The 24,395-nt window shown below is 38.8% G+C and overlaps 1 protein-coding gene across 1 annotated transcript in view; it reads right to left on the reverse strand.

The window, feature by feature from the left end:
* LOC139720596 (A-type potassium channel modulatory protein DPP6-like) overlaps window positions 1-18,565 on the reverse strand; it is a gene marked incomplete at its 3' end in the record, with an annotated part of 288,877 nt that extends 270,312 nt beyond the window's left edge. Inside the window, exons 1-2 of the mRNA XM_071631951.1 lie at window positions 17,849-18,565; window positions 11,149-11,232 (exon numbers count right to left, since the gene is read on the reverse strand). Coding sequence (XP_071488052.1) covers window positions 11,149-11,232; window positions 17,849-17,995 — 231 coding nt within the window. The remainder of the gene's footprint in view (window positions 1-11,148; window positions 11,233-17,848) is intronic.
* Between the last annotated feature and the right edge of the window lie 5,830 nt (window positions 18,566-24,395).

The raw sequence follows: 24,395 nt of genomic DNA on the forward strand, positions 1-24,395 counted from the left end.
AGTACTTATAAATAACTTGTTTAATAAATCTCTGTACTACCAGGTATACATATTTTAGTCAAGCCATACATGTATTCACCTCTGCATAAATAGTTTGTCAGTTCAAAGAGGATAACATGTAACTGTTAAACTACTTACTATGGAACTTTTTATCTCTTGGTCCATTAATTTAAAGGACTTCACTAAAGTTGGTCTTTTTTTTTCTCTCTCTCTCTCGGTTTGTTTGAGGTTGAATAATGTCATATGTGCACCTACATGGATTCTCAAGTAGCATTACAAAACGCTTGAATTTTGGGGTTGTCTAATCTCTGTTCTACCTCAACATGATGCTGTAATACCGCTAAGCTGTATGCACTTGCAAAGAATGTACGGGGGCACCGCTTACAACGGTCCTAATTGTCAAGGTAGGGTGCGTCATTACTCGGACGCAAAATGCCTGCAGCTGATTTCACCTTCTACTACGCACGCGAGCCCATAGGGAAAGCTGGCATGCAGCACCTCGAAAAGGGATTTCCGTTCAATTGCAAACATAAAGGGGGAGAATTACTTTGACTTGAGCAGGCACATTTAACAAAATTGCGGAAATGACTTGTTCACATGGCTCCTGCCCTATAGTTATGGCACAGACTGAGACACATAAACAGACAGACAGACAAACAGACAGAGTAAAAAAAAAAAGGACAGTAAAATATCTTGCCAATGTGTATAACCAACCTGTATCAAAACAACCCTGAAGCAATTGTTATGACTGTCCTAGATATTGCTCATAGATGCCAGTACGTAGCCAGGGGAAAATCTAGCCCCGTGAAAGGACAAATCAAGCCGCAATGTATTTCCTGTACATGAGGAATGCCTGACCAAATGAGAAAATGTACATTTATCCATCCCTTTTCAGTGCTACACAACTACAGCTACCCCGTCCCCCCCCCCCCCACACACACACACACATTTGACACACCACATCTATGCATATTATTTGCCAGCAGAACTAATGATAAATAGTGGACAAGGGCTTGATAGAAAAGCATTAATCATTAAAGACATTAAAAATTTGTGCACAAGTTCTAGTAGCACTGACGCCATTCTGTAATAGTTTTAACCATCATAAAGTCATCATCGTACTATGATACAGAATCCTTTTAGCAACTCACATTCTCCTGTCCCTCATCACCCCCCCCCCCCCAATTTTTTTTTTACCCCTCACCCGGGCTGATGACACCACAGCCTTCTCACCTAGTTCATCTCCCTTGTTCACATTCCAGCATGCTGCTATTTATGTCGCTAGCAAGCAAACGACACTGCCATTTAGTTGATTTGAAACACACACCACCTGCAGAGTAGCTTTGGGAAGGCATGAAGAATATTAATGTGGCAAGACTAGGTAAGAAGAGGAACGGGGGGGGGGGGGTAAAATGTCTGCTTTATCTCTGCTCAACAATGCCTTAATAGCTATTCAACAGCTATACACTTTATCTTGCACTTGTACTTTAAAGGACCTCTTCTATCACTGTGAATCATAGATGCTACATGGAGCCTAGAGAACAATCTAATTTATAAAGATGATATGCACCATGTTTTATGGTATTTCTTAATGATTTACATTTTCTGACTGCTGTTGGTAAAAAAAGAGATGTGATATATAAATACTGTATAGAAACAGGCAGATGTCAGATTAATTTAAAAAAAAAATGACAATGTTACGTGATAATGTATTTGCCAGAACACCTACACTGTACGTGTATGTCACTTATATCAAGGGTTCACAGCATATGAAAGGACCTGGCAAATTAATTTTTCTTCTTTCTTACTTCATTGTGAACACAACCTGCAAGTTTGGTGAAAATCTGATCATTAGTTCTTGAGTTATTGGGATATTAAGATTACTGTATGTCCTAATGACCCTCGTGACCTTTGACCTCATGACCCCATAATCAAACTATTTCCTACTTCATCATGAACACACCCTGCAAATTTTGTGAAAATTTGTTCATCCATTTCAAGTTATCTTGTACACAAACAGACAGACAAACATACAGACAGGCAAACATACAGACAGACAGACAGACAGAACCTACAACATAGCCTCCGCCGCCCGTAGGTTTCACCTAATGGCAGAGGTAATGAGCTGTGATCCAAACTTAGATATCGATCTTCAGCTTGAAATTTGTCATAGTTTGCACACATCTGACTCATTTGCAAATTTCTTTCACAGTCAGCAGGTCATCAATCACTGGCACAACAGTTTAATGGCAAACATTTCTTAACCCGTTCCGTACGGGAAGCTGGTGGCCTGTGCATAAAGTCTATGGGAATTTCAGAATTCAGTATGGAACGGGTTAAGATATCACGCAAAGACAACAAAAAAAAAACAGTATGCTGGAAAAAAAAGAAACTCTTCAGGGTCCATCATTGCATGATATGACAATAGATGAAAGTTTACTGCATCCCTGAATTTCCCTTGAGATATATAATGACCTCAACCATCTATCAAATTGTGACACTTTGTCATAGTTATGATGCAAATCATTACCTCACGCTCCTTTAGAACCACCAGCTTGATTCGTCTGCTTCCCAAATATCAACAATATTTCTCCTTAACAGCACTTTGTTCCCTCATCTGTATATTGAATGGTGTGATCAATTGATGCAAACATCCAGAAACTCATTGTCAGAAGGGTTGACCCTGAACTCCTAATTCCCTATAATTGATAATAACTTATGACTGTGTGAGATTCTTCTAATGGTCATGCCAGAGTGGGCTTGGCTGACTTTTATTTCAAGGAGGTATTATTCTAAGACAATGAATTATACCCATTAAACGCAGTCAGACTCATAAAAAATTGAGAAGTTTAACCCATTGAGGACGAGTCCCAAGTATACTCGGGCAGGTGTCTACGGGAAATGCGTGTTGCAGCAGAATCAGTCTGCCCTCAACGGGTTAAAATTGCCAAGTCTTCACAATCTTTTGTCGTCTATTCTCACTGGCAAAAGATCGAGCAGTTTGGCATGGTAGCATAGGGGGAAATATTCCTCGTTGGAGTGGAAAGTTTGCGAAAAGTTTCGCAGAAAGTTTTGCAGGAAGACTGCGGTAACAATGGCAAAAAACTTTGAGATCCTAAAGATCATGATCTTAAAGTTCTTGATCTTTTGCCAGTCTGACCGCACCTATTGTGTACAAGAGAAGTGGCCTGGGTAATGTATGAACTCTCTTGGAATCATCAGAGCTTGGAAGGCCAGGGGTAGTCAGGTAGCAAACACCATCCCCTGGCAAAGCTAGGACTGAGCATAAGATTCATACAGGCTTGAAGAACAAGTGTTTGTGCTTGCAACTGATTGACACGGTCTCTTACATTGACATGAATAAACACCATTATTCAGTGTTTTCATAGCAGCCATGGAATAAAAAATCATGGGCACACATACTCAAGTTGGACTCGATGCGATTGGACTCAAAACGATTAAAAACAAATAATATAACAAAAAAAATCAATGCAAGAGTCATTATTTTTGATAAATACACAGAACCTGCTGTTATAAAGGTACCAGAACAATCACTTCCTACAGCTTGGTAGTCTAGGGGATGTGACGTCTAATGATCTACCAATCAGGAGGTCACTGGTCCCATGTAGGGCAATTCGGCAATCAGTTGCAATACAAACTTTAAACACGGAGCATTAATTTGAATAGGTAAAAGTCTTCGTGCCTCTGGAGGTAGTAACTTATAAGTATCTTGATTAATTCAGAGTAGAGATTTAGGAAGACAGAAGTAAGGGGAAAAAAAGAAAATCACATCATTAGGGCAAGAATTGGGACAACTCTGCTGTTACTTCTAACCAATCTGAAATTCCACAGCCATTGTCTATGCCTAGTTTTAGGAGCTGATCCTAATTTAGCAGGTCACTGCACTGCACTGACGATAATCACCAATTAAAGGACCACTGGTAGCCAAAGCAAAGAAAAAAGGAAGAAAAGGACTGAAGAGAGCCGCATCCAAGTTGGACAGAGCTGGGTTTATGACCGACACGAGTCTTGAGAGATGGATGGGGAGTTTGATGCCACCGAGTACTACCTTGACCGTGCCTAATGAATTAATGTGCTTTAACAGGACTGCAGCGATCAGTCAAGCCTGAAATTATCCACCGACAGCCGCGAAATGATGAGACCACGATGTACAGAAATCAGCGAGAGCGGACACAATGCACCGCTCAGTGATTCCCCCTCTCTACAGCATACAATCTAACGTTTACTCCATACCCTGTGATGTCTCATTAATTTGGCCTTGCGGTGACCCACATAACTAATCCTGATTTGATTTCTTCTCTTCAGAGTTCAGCTTGATTTTTTTCTCCTTCCTTCATTTGTTTGTTTTTTTTTTTCTAGCCACAGCCAATCAAGACTCTCATAAAGCAGTTTCCATGGAGACACATTTCCACTCTCATCATGTCCTCACATACCCCAACATGTGAGCTGAGTGCATCTAAAGATACCCCTTCCTCTCAAATTTACTCATAACCTCACATTTATGACTTTGGTCCACGGCCTTTCGTCGAATTTGGCATGTCTCTACATACATTGACAGAGTGCAAGGACCTACGATCAGACACACCGCTGCCTCGCGGTCATTCGTGGAAATCTTGCCATTTCTGGTTTCCTCCGCGAATTAATCATGTTAGGCTTCAGCGATGTCATATCTATCTTGTGCAACACACATGTGTATAGAACAATGATTGAAAGAAGTGAAAGAAAAAGTCTTTCTTTGTGTAAGATAATCAGTAATATATCTGTCTCTCCCAAAGACAGTAAAGACAGATGATAGTAGGAGAATTTGAGGAAATGTATTCATCTTTTTTTAGGCCTTCCAATTCCTGATAACACATCATCCCAGGAAAGCATTTGATATCTGACTGTGGCATATGTCATGTTCCTGCTGAACTGTCGTCCACTTTAGAAAGTGAATGCCTAGTTTCTCAGATCTCTAAAATTTGTATTTTCTTTTTGAGAAATATACATCTTTCTGGGTAGAATATTGATACGATTTTGTAGGTTCAGTGATATGTTACGAATCAAAAGCTGTGATTGTTTTTTAGTTTTTGTTTTAGTTTATGTTCATAGCTTATTTGCTGATGATTGGTTATTGTGTGTTGTTCTTTTCTTCTTTATCAGTCAGTTGGAGGGGGTGCAACTTCCTTACAATGACGATGCAGATTGCAGAAACCCAAGTGGTTCCTGTACTACAAACCAACATCACTATATATGCAAAAGTGTAAAAAATAATGAGTTTGTATGGCACATACATCTTTAGGGGACAGTTAAATTTCAAAGATTACTTCACGTGGTTGTCGGTAAGGGCAAGGTCGTCCTGTCGACAGTGCCAAGTGAGAGGCATGGGGCATTAGAAGCACTGCATGGAAATTACAGTCGTTATTTATAGGTGAGGTAGAGATTTTCACTCCTGCCCATCTCACAGACGTGCAATCACTATAGTAAAATCGGCAGTGTGTTGTGATGCAGAATTCAATCTCTGCAATATGCAAAATCCTGTGAGGTTGCATGAGAGGTAACTATCTGGCACCAGGTCTTTCCACTGAAACTGAAAGCTATTTCCATGACAACCACATAATAAAGAATAAAAGGAATATTAAGTACTTTGGTCTGAATTATGACCATCATCACTAAATACTTTGACACATTAATGTTCATGATAATAACAGCAATCATACTTTCAGTGATGATAGCGGTAATTATGATAAAAACGATGATGATAAAACTGATCATCATAACATAATAAAGGAGACAAATCAGAAGGTGAAAAAGAAAAAGAGGATGACTGTGCAGATAAAGGACACACTCAAACATTAACGCGTTGAGGACGGTTTGATTTTGCTACAACACGCATTTCCCATAGACCCCTGCCCGAGTATACTCGGGACTCGTCCTCAACGGGTTAAAATGTCAACAGCAGAGAATATACTGCATTTATATCAAACACACTGTAACTTTCATGTACTAGTTCAGTGGTCTGTATCTTAAAATCATCACAAACTTCTACTTATTGATGTGGGACCACATTGTCATTTGTGTCAATGTGGATGAAACACACAAAGGAACTCAGTAAAACTTTTATAATTCTATGCACAGAGTTTACAAAAAGACTTACATGAAAAAAGTGGGATAAACTTGCCTATAGGTGGCTTGCTAAATTTAACTCTTTATGTGCCACGTTTGCATGTCCGACTCAGTCGACGGCGTGCCAACTTCGCATATTCTGCTCAACAAACAAAGCCGCCAAGACCGATCGATAAACCGCTAATTACTGCTAATCCCGCGGCTCAATGAAAGCGTTTCTTGTGCTTTTGTTCCTCTCATTTATACGACATGCATTCTATGTGGTGGTCGACTATCAAGCGATGTTCCCAACTAGATTTGCTTGTACATTCTAAGTTTCTGTCACGGTTTTATGTGCAAAAGTCATGCCTTTACAGTAATGTAGCAACTGGTCACTCAAAAGAAAAATTGAAAATAGATTCGTCATACAATTTATATCGTAACAAGGCTTGGCATTCCTCTTTAATCTTGCCTACTATTATGCCCGTCTCAACAGAAATTTGTAGAAGTTATACAAATCGGAAAAACAGAATTCTATCTCAAAGCATGACTACCTTCGTGTCTCAGAATAACGTGGCACACAGGGGGTTTCCACCAAGGCTCATAAAGAGTTAAATTCATAGGAGTATAGATACACTGTATAACTAATACTGGCCAGAGACTGTTGTGTGTCTTCTACTGTACAAATAAACTGGCAAGGAATGCACATGGAGGATACAGTGTGTGCTTCAAGATCCTATCCTCTTCACATCACCGTGGAGACCCTTCCAATGGCAACATCCTCCTCCACGAACCATGGTGACTTTCAGAGCGCATCACCCATCACTACACCTGAATAGATGTCACAGGCCTTGGCAAACATGGTACAAGCATCTCCGTAACCACACCCTCCAAATTTCATGAACACAAAGCTGATACTCAGACAGTATCACATCTGTTTTATGCATCACTGTATCCCACCATGCATACTTGCACTTCATCTGGATGGATACAGCAGGTATTACACAAACATGGTCTCTGTTCTATCAGGGAGGTGGTTCTATCTTCAGATGGCAGATAACAGAGAACTGTTCTAAACTGAACCCAGGCAATCAGATCCCCTCAAATGGGTCTAATGCAGAATGCCGTAAAGTTTGCCCAATCTAATTTCATCTTTGTCTGAGTGGCTTGCAGGTTGCAATGAAATAGGATTGAGAGTGAAATGCAAACTTACATCAGAAGGATAGTTTTACTGGATTTTTTTTTTCAATACATTTCTGTATCTTCTATAAATCAACACTGTAGCAGGTTGCATTACATAGATCATGATCTGTAGGATCACATGTTATGAGGTTATACCCATCATAATGAAGTTCTTGAGACCAGCAGTTTTCATCATATCAAAATAGCTGAACAAATAAAGTATAAAAGATGTACTTGCGTAAATATTAATTTGGGGAACTGAATTTTCATTTGTTGTAAATGGGAACTTCAATAACCAAGTTCGTCATAACAGGACTGCTCTGTACTCATTTGACATGTCTTTGAAGTAAAAAGTTATGCATTTTGTCTAATGTTGAATGACATTTGGTAAGCAAACTACATTATTTGTTTGCAGCACACACATCATACAGCATGTATAATGGAGACCTCTTTGTGTTCTATAAGTACTGTATTGTTGTACTTTTAAATCTAAATTGTAATACATGTGTACTATGTACCTTTTCCTAATGGTGGCACTGTAATTTCACTTCTGTGCTGTTGATTGATGGGAAAGAACAAGAAATTCTTGGGCAGCAAAGTGAAGTCCAAAAAATATACTTTGAATAAACAAATAAATGGACAAACCAATAAAAAAAAATGAAACTGCAAGGACAGATTGCATGATTGATGTGATTTCCTGGATGTTTATTAATCAGAGATATAAAAATCAATCATAATTACAGGTGACAAAGTCAGAGTAGAATACGGACCCCATCAAAACTCATCGATCTGTCAGCCAATTTTCTCTAAAAAATGAGAAGAAACAAAAAAAAAAGTGTTAAAGCAGAATACATGTAGATACCTTAGCAATTTTGTGAACAACAGCAAAACAAACCTGGTGCATGCTTTCTCACTGTCAAAAGGACAAGTTGTTTTATCTTGCATACTGTAAAGTTATTCTTCATGGCTTTTCCTGCAAATATTTCAAAATTATATCAAATACAGTATATAGATTCAGAGAGAAGTCTGTCTTTATCAACATTGTGTCAAAGTTGGCCTTCCACTTCACAAAAATTGTCCTAAACAAGACACTGCAATCAGGTCAAGGTTGTGGTCAGTTTCCCTTTGTTTGCGTTTATTAATTAAAACAGTTACGATAACTAAAGAAGATTAATTTCTTATATACGCTGAACATAAGATATTCTATTTCATAATACACACATATGGTTTTACCGTATTTATCTAATCTGATATTTTGTATTTTCGGTTTCTTTATCAATTAACATTTTGTTTGCATGTGTGGGTGTGTGTGATATACCCAAATCTTGTGTGTGGGCTTTAACCATTGAAGACGAGTTGATTTTGCTTGTAACACACATTTCCTATAGACACCTGCTTGAAGGTACTTGGGACTTAAGCCTTCAATGGGTTAAGGCGACATCCATAATTTAAAAACTGCAGACGCCATTTTTCTCAGATTTCAGGAAATAATAGCCAGTCATGGGTCTACTCAACGAGGCCTCATTAAAGCTACCCTCAATCAAAAAAGAAGCTGCTCGGGTGAAGTGTTAAAAATGATATCCGATGACCTGTTTGACTTCAGAGAAGAATGTTTATCACTGATGAAAGGAGGAGGGGGGGGGGGAGATAGTAGGGGGCGGCTGTGGCTGAAATTGTCTGCTGCCCTCGCTGAGCTGACCCTGATAAATCAATTTCAATTTCCTCTTTGTTTCATTGGTAGCAGGGTATCCACGGATGATGCCTCACACTTGGGTGCGTTATTGGTTCTGGTTGCCATGCGAGCAGGTTAGATGCACATCTGCCTCTGAATGCCCTCCAGGCCCGAAGTGTCCAATGAATATTGTGGCAAACATCTTGCTTTCTTGTCAACTTAACACATATTTGCAATGAAAAATCAATCTCTCTCATTAAAGGACTAGCTCACTTTATCGTTTCTTCTCAATACCAGCTACATAATTCACTCCACTCCACAAACACATTTTGTCATTTCTTTCACACAGACCACATAATTTATTCTACTCTTTACATTGTAAACACATTTCTTAAGATGGAGAGAAATATACTTTAGAATGCAAACTTGTGTCTCCATATTCACAGCCTATATCCATTTGGATTACTAAATCCTCCAGACATACAATGTATGATATTGTCTTTTTATGCAATCAAAGTATCTCTACACCAGCATCAATATCTTTAACCAATCCACAACCACATAGTTTCAAAAAAAAAAAGAAACCCACATAATACCATTGAATATGTGCTCAATATTTGACCAATTATGGATTCTATAATAAACATTAGCATTTCAGATAATTACAACATGATATAAAAGAAATTTCCATGATTAATTATCAAACAAATCTTCTGATATCGGCCCACTGAAAGTGATTCTCAAAGATTCTAATGAAAATCTTTTGGTTTTTGCACACACCTGTAGTCAGTTTGAACACACTCATCATGTTTCAACACTCAAAAAAGAAGTCTTCAATAAATTTCCTTTCCCTTTTCTATTACAACTTGTTTAATTCATGGTATAAATCAATATTTTTTATTTTATATGCAATTTACCTGCCAGAGCCACTTTTTAAAGAGAGACACTTTGCTCGTAAGCCCTACCACTAGGTCATCTTCTTTAGCCAGGGGACAGTGTCCCTGTGGGTGATGGCTACTTTAACTCGCTATCACTCTCAATGACCATTACTGGTACTGAACACCCCTTTCTCCTCTCACCAACTGGCTGCGATCAATCACCGATTCAAATAGAATTTCAAATTAAAGTCTTTCGAATTCTTTGCGCTCACACTCACTCTCCCTGGAAAAGGAGAATGAATATGTGCTTGCTTGTAACAACGCCAAGATAGTGGGATCATGATACAAAATATTTTGACTGACAGTCATATTTACTGATTTCACTACCCATGCTCGATCATCCATCTTTGAATACACACATAGACAGATATGAATATTAGACTAGACATAAATACATACATGTTCCCAATCTACATTGTATGTCTCCATGAAAGGGAAATCTATTGCAAATGATTGACAATGAATTTGGTAATAATATGATTTTTAGGAGATCATCATCCGAAACATAATGAAAGTTCATCATCACAAAGTAACTGTTTCTTCAAATATTGCCAGCTTTAGACTTTGAAAATAGCAAGGTTTAAGACAACAAAAAATTATCAGTGGACATGAGCCAAATACTGTCGTGTTACAAAATGAAGTTCTAAGCCTATTACATCATGTTACTGGTATGATACAGGGCAGGCATCACTTGTAAACAAATGACACAAACTAATTCTGTAAACACAATATTGTTATGTCTACATCTCTTTAAATAATTTACACTTCCATATTTTTGCCAGACTCATAAATAAACAAAATTCATACAAGTATAAACAAAATATAATTTTGACATTAAAAACACAGGACAATGTAATTCACTTTTTGCCCACATTAAGGCCGTGAACTCTAAGCACTGTTGTTCAGATAAATCATCAACAAATGCTTAAATCTATATCATAATGAATGAAAAAAAGACGATATGATTGTAAAAGATATACGGTATCATAGATGCAGGATGCAGAAATAAGAGTCTCACAAAACTGACACAAAGTATATTGAATACCGCATAGCAAAGTCTCCTCAGTTTCGAGCTGCCAAGCAGTTAACATTGCTTACTGGTACCAATGGCTGTGCAGGGCTATGGATGTAACTGATAGGCCTATATTGTACAGCCCTGTTTTTATTCCACAATTCATCTAGAAATTAACTTTGGGATCGACAAAAGATCAGGGCTAGCAACCTGTACAGTGGGATGTGGATTTTCCTTACCGAAGAATCGCCCATTGCCGACTGGGGCACGGATCCAGCTCGCATTCGGGAGTACGTCCCATGGTTATAGCCTCCAGAAGACCCCTGCTAGGCAAAAACAAAAATAGTCAACAAAACTCGGTTACATGATTTCTATACAAGTTCATCACTTCTATTTCCCTACCATTAACATCAGTCTGGTATGCTCACTTATCCATAAACTTTTACTAACTTATAAACATTTACACTACAATGTGTAGCTCATTAGAATCACCTCTCTTTATCCATATATTTTTCACTGTCTACACAGCTACGTACACATACAAATCTGGTCCTCTATTGGTTCCTGTACATTTGTGCTGGTTGAGTGAACAATATTCAGAACTCTGTAGCTCTGTCTTCTGCATTTTTTTTTCTTTCTAATTGTGTCGTTCACATGAAAGATAGACGAATAAACCCTCTTGAATGTGTCATGGTGCATGTCATTGGCAAAGCTATCAAAGCTGTCTTACCCAAGGTTGCCGGGTTGTGTTAAACCTGAGCTTATTTAAGACATGTTCAGCAGGTTTACACAAAAGCATCTGACATGCAATGTTTAACATTGTGGTTCTAAAACAGCTAAATTTTGCTGCAGCATTTGATAATCTTTTTTTCTTTTCTTTCTTTTTTTTTCTTTTTTTTTGCAGCCATAACTTTTCCACTGCTCTTCATTTCTTTCTTTCACACACTAAATCAAAGGTGATGGTAGCAGATTTAACCACGCAGCTCAGATATTCCAAACTGGAAGCACAACTAAACAATGTCATATATACAATATGTTAAACAGAGATTCTACTAGACCTATACAATACTACAAGGGTAAAATACTTTTCTTCATAGCTCATCTTAGGGTGTCTTCATTAAACTATCTGGCCTAGAACTTTGATTATGATTTTTGGGACTTGTGCATTGTACAACGTATGGACAACGTGCACATTTCTTTGTAAGTTTACGAATGAAATGTGAGATGTCTTGAAAATTACCTGGAGAGAACAAACTTCCCTCTGGAATCATGTACATGTAGTATAAAGTACTAAGCAAGATAGTAATGTACATCCTGATAAATGGTAGGAATGATTTCCTATGAATTACCTAAAGTAAACACATTCATTTCATATAATAGCAAATGCCAGTTTCCACGACAATACGCATTATATGCATCCATTCATGAAGATTAGTCAACTATAGAAAGAAGCGGAAATGCCCCCCCCCCTCCATGCTAAGACATTTGTATCACTAAAATAGCACCAAGACTTTGCATAATAAGTGATTTGATACATCAGGTGTGTGTGTGGGGGGGGGGGGGGGGGTAGGGGGATGAGGGGGATGGGGTGGGGAACAGGTCATAGATGAGCACAACAGGACAAAGGTTGTCAATCACAGCCTAAACTAGCTATCTGCAGTCCTATGTATGACTCCAGGGGATAAATGTAATACCTCCTGCAATCAATGTTACATCAATCTGTAATACAGGGATAATATTCATTTTCATGCCAAGACCAATTCGGTTGGATGGTGGATGTCATGTGTTAGATTTCATCTCATATTCCTCAGGGGGGCAGTATTAATTTCTTTCAGCTCCCTTGATTACAAGTCCATACTTCAACAACACTTTCATTTATGATCAGTAGACTTGGTTTTGTGGTTGTTGTTGTTCTGTCATCAACACTGCAGGACGTCCAACATTCTGTTTTTCCAAATCAGCGACGTTCCACAGAAGTATCAGGAATATAACTGTACTTCTCTTTCAGGTGTCACACTAAGTGTTGATGATTCGCAATTCTGGAAGGCTTTTTAATCATTTTTTGCTGCTACATTTTTTCAGGATCTTTTTAAAGACTAATCTATAGGACATTTGGCAAGTATGTCCTCTAATGACCTTTACTTTTGCACAATGTTAGATGACATGGTGGTTCCAAAAGGGCTCAAGCAAACTTTCCATCAATATCTATTCACACACAACCTTTTTGTTTATGGTTTAGGGTTTAAGACAGAAAGCTTTAGTTGTATTTTTTTCCCCACATGCCAAATCTGGCAATCATTAGGCATTGAGCAACTGACTGTTTTATAAAATAAAAAAAAACATGTACAAGTTAATCCCCTAAGGACATGATAAACTATAGAATTCTTTAGTAACGACCAATAAGATTAGTCTCATCAAGCCATAGCTTAGTACAAGTAATTAAAAACTGAGGCATTTCATTTCTACCAATTACCATGTAGCATCATTCATTTACTTAACAAATGATGTTCTGAATGTAACTGCTGGTCGTCTATGGTGAGAAAATTTGTAATGTTTGTAGGGGTATGTGTTGTGTGTGCGTGTGTTTACAGTATGTGTGGGGGGTGGATGGAGTTTTCTATCATGTACTATATTGCACTATTTGTTGGACATAATTTAACTAAGCTTAAAATCCCCACATCCTGCCACTTGCCTTCTCTTTCTTGACATGAGGTCCATCAATCAATCATGTACCAAACAGAATCAGTAATACAGCAGTGTTCAATTAGCCTACATTCTTATTTCTCCTAGAATCCAAAGTATTTTGCCCACTCCAGACCAGTCAACAGAATAAATTTGATGTCTATCCTTCGGTGATTTATTCATCTGTTTGAGTTTGGGTTTTTTTTCCAGTGCATGCTTTTTGAGAGGGTATGTGACCTGATGAAAAAAAAGAATCTCTGCCTTCACAGTCTATTTTAATTAAGTAGAGCATAAAATTGATTGGATTAGGCAGGCAGCTTAGGGAGAGAGTTAAGAGCAATGAATGGAGAGGATTCTCCCTAGCAGTGAAACCGGCGACCCACAATTTTTACATTAGTTACACTGTATCATGTGATCACTTGACAAAGAGGCATGCTACTAAAAACCTTCTAGCTACTGGTCCTGGACACAAATAGAGCCCTTGTGGCATTGCAGTAGTAGAGAAATATGCTATGTATGCCACATTCTATAACAAACAGGACAGAATGTCTTTAGAAATCAATTGATGTGTCCAGCTTCTAGTACTAGGCACTTCTTCCAAATTCCTGTCTTCAATGAAAAGGTTTATATTTTATTGGCATTTCTCACTATTCAGTCATTTTCTGTCTTACCTAAGGGCAAGCTGTTAAGTATTTGGATCAAATTTTTCACAAATTTAGGATAAGTTCTAGTTATGCTCAGTGCAGACTGTAGATGGGAAAATGTGTTCTATAGCATAATCAGCTCGTCCTCAATGGGTTAACTCTGCATTTAAGTGTTCTATGCACCAATTGGCACATCTGCTTGAGTGTTACCTTTCCAGATTGGCATATTACAATGTATCATACAGTATGTCTGGAAACTAACTAACAATTTAATGAATAGACCTAATCCTACTACGTTGTACTACCAATATCGTCACCACATGGCATTCCTGTTGGACTCAGGCATTGTTATGCCTGAGTGGACTGTCTAATTAACTTCTAATGAATGCAAGTATAAAGGGGATCTAGTCAATGGTACTGCTGAAAAAGGGTTTCTACAACAAGTAAGATTGCCTGGGCACTCGGAGGATTAAGAACATTATTCAATGATATGGATTGATTGCCAAACTTTGGTTAGAAATTCAAATTTGAACATTTTCATTACATTTCAAAGTGGAAGAAAGATTATAGTGCAGTATCTAGAGTACTAGATATCTGATATCTACCCAGGCATCTTTCCCTCTGCAGTTTTTTATTTAGCATCACATTGATTCTGATTTAAATAAATCTATTCCTGTAAGTCTGACTCCCTTTCTACTCATGACAGAGGACCTCTTAACCCATTCCATACTGAATTCTGAAATCCTCATAGACTTAATACATAGGCCACTAGGTTCCCGTATGGAACACATTAAATTTCACCACCCGTCCATCCTCCCGACCCTCTCCTATTTCCTGGAGTACTCTTCCATGTCATACTCCTCTCATCCTGCCTCAAAGCTCCAACTCTTTAATGATGATTGCAATTTCCTCAAAAAGTGCTCAGCACACACCAAACCATGTGTGCTTCGCGGCCTGCGCACTTCAGGCCTTTCAAAGGAGCGGGGAAGCAAGAAACAGGGGGGAAAAAAGCATTCCAGTCAGGGAATTGTTTGATTTCAATCCAACATGAGTGGTCGCATCATGCAAATTGGTGATTGAGGATCTGCCAGAATCCTTGTCTTAGTTTTGCTTGTTTCTGCATCATGTTCATCTGATACCGGTACTTATCCATCTCCCTCTAATATTACCCTAAACTGGTGAATGCTAGCACTCTGCCCATCTTCTACCAACCTAACCTGAGTTATTATTTTGAAAATCAACATTCTCAAGAAGGGAATTGACATCCCATCCTATATCCAGACTAAAAGTTTATAATTTCAAAATATAGCTTCCACTTTAATAAAAGCTATATGTGGCCATCCCTTTAAATAACAACATGCATTTCATGAGTATTTTGGTTACTTCACTTTAGTATGTTATGTTCTTAACTTTCCCTGATGGAAGTGTTTTAACATCCTTTTTATTCCCCAAGTTATGGCTCATAATCTAAAAATTATCAAATGCTCAGAAAACTAAAACTTATTCACAAGTGTTTATGAAATCAGACTTTAACATTCTCATTGCATTTTAGCAGGGCCTACACTTTGTACTTCTGAATCTATTAACCCATTGAGGACGAGTCCCAAGTATACTCAGGCAAGTGTCTATGGAAATGTGTGTTGAAGCAAAATAAGTCCGTCCTCAACGGGTTAACGAACCCACTAAAAAAGGCCTCTCCATTTTTTCATAATTGGGGTATATAATGCACAAGGTTTTGATTCTTTACTGAATGAGTTTGCTTTTGTTTATTTGTGTTTCTGTGTTTGTGCTTGTATCTGTGTGTGTGTGTGTGTGTGTGTGTGTCTTGCTTTGTATGGTAGTTTACTTGGCAAGATGTATATTCTTACTGTTATCTGCCTTTAATCTGTTTCCTTTGATCTGTTCCTACAATTATCTATGACTTCATTTTCTGTTGATTTCTTGTTCCTTTCTTGAAATCTTCTTTTTCTCATTTTTCTTGTCTGATTGCTTCTCTTGTACCTTTTTTATTTGTCATTGGTGCTTGTTATCTGTACGGTCTACAAGTTTTTTGTCTTCATGAACCATGTCAATAATACTCATCTCTTTATAAACAAATTCATAAAATTCTGCTATGAATATGATGACCTGAAATAGACCTTTCATAATACTGTTCAGCTAACAAACTATAAGATAATGACTAGGTCTATAAAGATTTCAATCAAGAAAACTAAAAGCACTGTAACACATTATTAGATCATTTGAAAAGTTTTCTGCAGCAATCTCATTACTGCAATCCTAAAATCATTGTTTAATCTATTATTTGAATTACAAATGAGGCCATCACTAATGTGGTTAAACAGTAACAAATTTTATCCTTTATGCATATATTCTATTATACTGCAGAAGTAGCCTTAAATACCAAATGTCTTTATACATGTAACCAGTATGTATGTGACAGAAATGTAGATACTTGCCACAATAGAGTGAATTAATTATTTATCTTGAAATGAGATATCTTGAAATACTTCAGAGGGGTAATCACCGTTTTGAGCAATTTATTGATCAAAATCAACTGATATGGTTCAGTAGAGAGCCATGTTCACATTCAATAATCTAAACTTTAATGATAGGTGCTAAATTTCCCTCGTCATGGATCTGATATGAAAATAATATCATACATCATTTATGTGCTCATGTGATTTACCACTGATGACATCGCTGTCACCATGACAACTCTCCTTAGCAGTGTAGAGCCTGTGAACTACATTTTGAAACATGGCCAGAAAGTTAGCACTTCTTGTAATCGACTGTTTGCCCCGATTAGTCTGTGATACACCCATACAACACAGCTCCCCCCCCCCCCAACACACACATACTTAAATGGCTTGCCTTAAAGGTAGGGAATCCCATTTGCATGCCTTAAATGAAGAGTTGTGTAAATACAGTGGTAAGTTGAAGAGAGTATCATTTTAGAAACTCCCATAAAGTATTGAAAGTGGAAGGTAACATTTAGTACACTTATTTGACCGTTAGATTTTGAATTGAATTTTTTTCGGGGCTCACCGTAAGTTCCAGTACATTACTAGGCTACCTTTGCAGACCCATGCACTGCATGTGTGTCCATCATGTATATTTTGTGGAGAAAGTTCATCAAAACTTACAAACATTTCAGTATACATTCTTGCCACACACTCTATATGTTATTACATCAGCTCTTATACTTTTAGATTTGTGTTTATAGATACAAAATACAGAAGACTGCAAGAAAAATGCTTAAGTGTGGCTGACACACAGAACTACTGAGTAGTTGAGTTTTGTGCATTATTCAAATTGTAGATAACTGTTGACTTCCAAATTTCTCAGCAGTGGCCTAAACAAGTCCCCTGAGGTTCATATCTAATGTTATGCTGCATTTTGGGAGGTCTGTAAAAGGTATCCCCTACCTTTAATGGAAATTCGGAATCCGGATCCCCCTTCTTACTGGGGGTCGAACTCTGAATTGCCCAAGGTTAATGATGCAGGAGACGATCTATTGACACGTGAAATGCATACATGAACCGAAGAGTAGAAGAAAAAAAAAATTTAAAAGAGAAAGCATCTAAAAAAATCATATCATGATCGTTCTGCTTACCTGCTCATTTACGTTTCTTTCTCCCTGGTGCGAAGGCGTATGGACCTGTGAGTTCCCCGGTCGGTCATGTTTCGAGGTGGGCCGATCCAGGCGTTCGTGCGAGGAATAATCCGATCGCGTGCGGATAACGGTTGCTGCCGGAAACATTTTTGATAATCCCTCTTTAAGTTCCACAAAAGATAAAGAGCTTATTCCAAAGTAAGTCCAAGGGTAACGCTCGTCTGAAGCAGACGTCAGCTATAGTTGGACATCACGATACCACACTCATCGGAAAATGAAAACTGAACTCAGGCAATATTGCATTTCCGTCCTGCTTTTGGACTCCGAAACAGTTCATATTACAGTTGCGCTGACAACAAAACTCTTGAAGCTGACGCCGCTCGTCGAACAATCAAAATACGGGGAAGCAGAACGCGGTGATTGCGCTGCAGAGTACCAAAAGGCCGCGCCGTTCATCAGACCTGTAGGCCGAATTTCTTTGATTGTCCCAGGCAGAAAAAGTAGCGAATGACATCACTCCGACACATATTAAAACGTGATCGCGAGAAATATTACGCCTGATTAAAGCGGATAGATGAAAATTAGCACGCATCGCAAATTCCACCAGATCTCAGTCACCCATGCCATGGTGTTTTGATGACACTCCGAGGATCACACGGTATTCAGCCAGCGCGCGGAATATTGCGAAATCGAGAGTTATGGCAAGCGAGATGAGAACAAAACAAATATTTGATCGGGGCTGCCAACACGTCCGTGCTCGCTGAACCGATCTGTTGGTGTGCCGCATTTTTCCCCGCGTCGTCGTCGTCTTCATGTAGCTAAAATTTTAGTCATCCAGTTTTGATTTTAATTGGGCTCACTCGTTTACTTTTTTTTTCTCTCTGCGAAACTTGGTAGCAACGCGACCAGTCGACGATTGGATTCGCCTTCGTATCGATTAATTATTATCGAAGACAAATATTGACGTGGTGCAAATGAAAGGCATCCATGCCAACGATTTTTTTTTTCCGTTTTTAATTTCGTCATGATAGAAATTGGCTATTGGGGTATAAAGTGTGACCTCGCCTAATTATTAATATTGTACTCGTGTATTTTGCACTGCGCAGACAATAAGAGCTTGATCAACATTCAGCGTTGATACAACAATACTATTGGCGGCATTGGATGGAGTGTGGTAGCAGTTAGTATAAAGACTCTCATGTGCCCAAAGCCTATCGATACTAAGTACATCGCTATATCTTGCATGTGTGCGCATGTGTCAGGAGAGTCATAGATTTCAACATAATCTCTTTTGTTGTTGTTGCCCGGTTGCTGCTGCTGCTGCTGCTACTGTTGTTGTTGTTGCTGTTGTTTTATTTCGCTGTTGCATATATTGTTAATTCTTGTTCAAAAACAACAACGGAACAACTGGAGTGTACATGATATCAGTTGATGAAATATTTAATCATTGTTCACATGCTTGACATTGATAAATTTTGCTATCATGATTGTGGTAGCGACGAAAGAACTGTTTCGTGAGATTTATTTGACTGTGGGATTCTGAACGTCCTCATCTAAAGAGACGATTTTAATCTGTAATTTGAAGTGTCTGTTTTCTTAATTCACTCTTTATATGAAGGGCGAAATGAGCATGCATTGGATTTTCACTTTGTTTATCCATTGATTATCATAATAAAGAGACGGTGCACGTGTATAATTATGTTTGCGACTGTGGAGGATGTGGAAGCACGGTATCTCCATTAGTGGCGGATCCAGGGGGGGGGGGGGCGCACCGGGCGCGCGCCCCCTCTCCATTTGTTGTTAAAGCAAAAGAAATTTTAAAGAAATGAAATGAAACCCTTAAGCAGCACCAGAAATATTGTTTGCGCCCCCACCCTTTTTTTTTTCGAAATTCCTGGATCCGCCCCAGTCCATGGTAAAGAAAGCAGTATGTGCGTCCATGTGATTGTTTGGAAGAATGAAGGCAAAATCATTCGGGACTCAGGAGTTACGAGGAGAGGAAAGCCAACACCTCTGACACAGACTTTGTAGCCAATTAATAACTCCATCATTAACTACGAGTATACAGTGTCTTGTTCTCTTCGTTTATGTTAATAATGTCATTCTCCAGCAGTGTAAGGGTTAAATCTTTCGGCATGTTGGTGTGAAGCTTCGGTAATTTCGCTGAAGAAAAAGATGCGTGCAGAAACAATTGAGGTGCGCGTGAAGACGCATTCAAGACTTAGATGTAGAAGGTCAGTACTTGGCATAATCATCATGGTACATGCTACAAAGGTGAAAAGGGGGACTCCCTTCTCCGTGATACGGCATACTCGGTCGTCTTTTTACGAGTGGATGAGTCTCGTGAAAGGGTTAACCGCTATCCGGACAAAACACATGGCACTTTCTCACTTCTCAATGCCACGATGTAGTCCATATAAGGCGTGTCAACATAAAAGACCTTGAATCTGGAAATTACTCACAAAATGGTGAGAAAATGATATGAACCTGAAAATGCTGTAAGTCATGCAGGACATGGGAAAACGCATGTGTCTCACCCCCCCCCCCCCCCCCCCCCCCCCACAACGTCTCGGCAGCTGTCTTGTGAATTGGTCCGTATTCCCTCTCAGTGTGTTGGGTCAAATAACAATCCATCTCTCTTCGAAAACAGCAAAGAAACACAAACTAAAAATGTTTGCTGGTATTATTATTCTCAACATGGATGCACACACACCTATAGGCAACAGCAATAACATTGAAACCCATTGTAACGTGAATTCACTCTCCAACGTTATCATAACGTGGTGTTTGTTTAGGGGAAATAAATATATTACTATATACGCTGTTATTTTCGCATACATATATTTTCGCGAATGACGAGGTCACAGACATTTTCACGAGATGTTGTTTTCGCGTTTCGACGCCGATGCTTACATGTACGTTAATGCGAAATTCGTGGAAATTAAAACCTCGCGAAAATAACAGTTTATACAGTATTAGTTCGAAAAACAAATTGAAGCTATGTGTGTAGCGAGCTACAGTGTATGGTCTTTCATTTACACGAGATCAATCTTAAGCATGGCCATGTGTTCTGCAATAAGACGTATCTTCGTACGTAATCTATACCCATCTTCCAACACAACACAGTTATACACACACACACACACACACACACACACACACACACACACACACACTGACGCACATAATAATTCAAACGATCAACACCAACAGCCGAAGCTTGTATATCTTCTGCAGCCCCGTACTCTCATTCTCACATGAAGAGTATCTTAGGCCGCGTTCATGCGAATTTCGTAGCCAGAATCACAAACATGAATCATGATTCAAAACGGCGTTTCAAATCACGGTCTCAGCGGAAGAGCGTTCATGCGGACTTTCGCGTCGCTGATTCTGGCTCTGCTCATTCTTTGCCATTGCGCAGCATACTGCGCAGTTTGACCTTGTCTCTGCAACTCGAGCCAGACCACCTTATGCCAACTGATCAGTCAGTTTATTATAGGCCTTTACGTTTATATTTCGGTGAATACTTTTCAATAAGATGTGGCATTCAGGCTCTGCCCATGCACAGATCGAAAAATCTTAATTCTTCGTCTCTCCAATTGCTTTCCTTGGTAGGCACAGCGCTGCAGCCACTACTATTATCAACTCAATCGGAGAGTAATTACATGTATTATTATATTAAACAGCTATATACTAGCATAGAATCGGTGTGTGGCGTTGATGTAAACCAACAAATGCAAGTTTGATACCGAAACACACGATTCATAAGACGTACACAAGCGCGCGAACAGAACAAGAAGCTGTGGGATACCGCATTAGACACGCATGCGCACAGCGCACAATGACGTCATAGAATCATGATTGAAATCACGGTTGCGTTCATGCGGCTTCTGCGATCGTGATTCTGGCAGAATCATGATTCAAAACGCCCTTTTTTCCGCGTTTCAGATCGGCGTTTTGAAACGCGTTTAAATGGAAAAATCGCATGAACGCAACGCAACTAAACACGTTTAGCGACTAAACGTGTTTAGAAACGCAATTCTAGTTTCGCATGAACGCAGCCCTAATTGATCCAGAGTCGGAAATAGACCAATAAAACGGTCAATAGACATGACAAAGGTCACACTTGATTGGGTCATAATAATCACCCCAAGACAACGGTCCACTCATGGTGAATGCGTTTGATTGATTTAATGTCGTAATGGGGTTTTCCATCTGTCTATCACTTTAACTGTCCCTCCCGTAATGTTCTCCAAAATGTAACATGTCCATGATTATGAATATGTCATTACATGTCATACAGTCGCTGTTCAACTCTCTACTTTCTTTTTTTCTTTTTTAATCGATGACGAACAATTTTTGTTGTGAGGATTAGAAGGCAAGGCTCACTGTACACCTGACGTAATTGCACCAACGCACACACACACACACACACACACACACACACACACATACACACACACACACACACGCACACACGCACACAGACGGAAAACATGTATTTATTTTTAAAGATAACACATTAATTGCCCAAGTTAAATATCTGACATACCGAAGCTTATCATTACGTTTGGGTGAAACCTAATGTCAATGCAACCGTAACAGCGTAGCGTAACGAATCGCTTGTAAAAGCACACCAGCAATTAAAATAACCATTGGTATCTGTGTATCTGTGATTCGTTATCACGCCTTCATAGCATACTACGCTATCATAATGCACTCCTGCGATTAAATGCGACTATATATCATACAATATCTAGCGCTTTTAATAATGTAAAGGTCATTGAAAACAAAGCATACAAGCGTGACCATATGGTGTTCTTTCCAATAATCAAACTCTCAGTGCAATCCAATGTATTAGTTGTACGCAATTTGGAAGAGGTGAGCAAGAGTTCAGTTTCACAATTTCAATATTTTTTTCCTGATTTTTTTTTCATTCATTCCATTTTTGTGTCAATCTTGGGATTCGCTTCATCGCTATCGCGGAAACAACGCGAAAAATTCTCATACCCCTGGGAGCAAACATAGGTTGATTGGAAAATTTAGCGAGAAAGTCATTCAACGCTAAAATTGTATTGATACAGATGATTTTGCGCACGTGCTTAATTCGACTCTGGTTCATGTTGAATCTGACAGTTTCTGGATTATTAACTTTATGGATATTGTATATTATTTTTTCTTCTCCCAAGACTTAGTAACAAGCTGCCCCATCCAGCAGTAAAATTATTTATTTTGGTTCTTGGAATTTCATGTACATTGTTTTAGCTACGTCAAGCAACTTTGGGGCAAGTTTTATGACTGTAACAAACAACGATAGTTATGAATTGGGTGTATGTGTTACAGATTTGATGGTAGCGTGGTATTGAGTGGCCAGATGCTATGGAATACTTCGATAGGCATTGGTAGGCACGATGCGGAAGCAGGTACCGTCTTGAATACGATATGAGCGCGGTGTTTGGTATATGCACAGCCAAAACTGTACGAGGAATTTAATGTCAGTTCAAATAATATGAATTTGTGATACGTATACAAATCCAGGTGTTACGCTGTGATCATGCCTTCATATTTATATTCTTGGATGTTGTTGTTAGTTGTTGTAGCTGCTGCTGCTGCTGTTTATCGCCTGGCTTTGTGTCACTTCGGTTTTTCTTCTCTCAGAAATTAGAGCGTAACGACAGATGACTGCACTGTCACTTGTAGTTGATTTGATCCAGCATCTTGAGCTGCTCATCATCTGGGTCATATCTTTCGCTCATTCTATACTAGTTTAGTCTGTGATTCCAGGCTTAGTTTTTGTGTTTTGTTTGTTTGGATTTTGTTTTGTTTTGTTTTTTCCGCAAGTTAGATCTTCTTCCTTAAAATGATTAGCTCGGGCTCGGCGTAGTTTTACACCCTTAGAGCCCATACTGTGAAAAGTTATCTCTATCATGATTACAGCAACAATGACAGCTGTTTTGATTTCTCTCTCTCTCTCTCTCTCTCTCTCTCTTGGTCTTGTACGTCCTGGCGCTCAAGGCGTTGCGCACGCCGGATGTCACCCTGTCTGGTCATGCTGTAAGCGAACAAGCTCTTTACTTTGCACACAAGTTCATAACAATATACCATTCAATTCATAAATCATATCATATCATATATGAATCTTTTAACTAGCCATCGATCGTAAATAGCGATAATATTACCTCGGTGGAGTGGATTATAGGTTTGTTAACATAATTACTTGAGACCATAATGTACTAAAAGTCAATGATATCTGTTATAAAATAGGCACAGGCTGGAAGGGAGACTATAGGTAGGTTTGTTATACGAATCCCTGGTCCTGGAGATGTAAAGGAATGTGATGGGATGTGTCCAGCATGACATGTGAAGGGAATATACTTAATTCGGGATAGCAGTCCGTAAACTTGGACATCGCGTCATTATGTGTGTGTGCGTGTGTGTGTGCGTGCGTGCGTGTTTGTTTGTTTGTTTTTGTTTTTGTTTTTGTTTTTTTTTGTTTTTTGTTTTTTGTTTTTTTTTGGGGGGGGGGGGTGGTTGTGTGTGTGTGTCT

Source organism: Diadema antillarum, unplaced genomic scaffold (assembly GCF_040938485.1).
Source record: "Diadema antillarum isolate AM-2024a unplaced genomic scaffold, OU_Dant_1.0 scf00000130, whole genome shotgun sequence".
In the NCBI taxonomy this organism is placed as follows: domain Eukaryota; kingdom Metazoa; phylum Echinodermata; class Echinoidea; order Diadematoida; family Diadematidae; genus Diadema; species Diadema antillarum.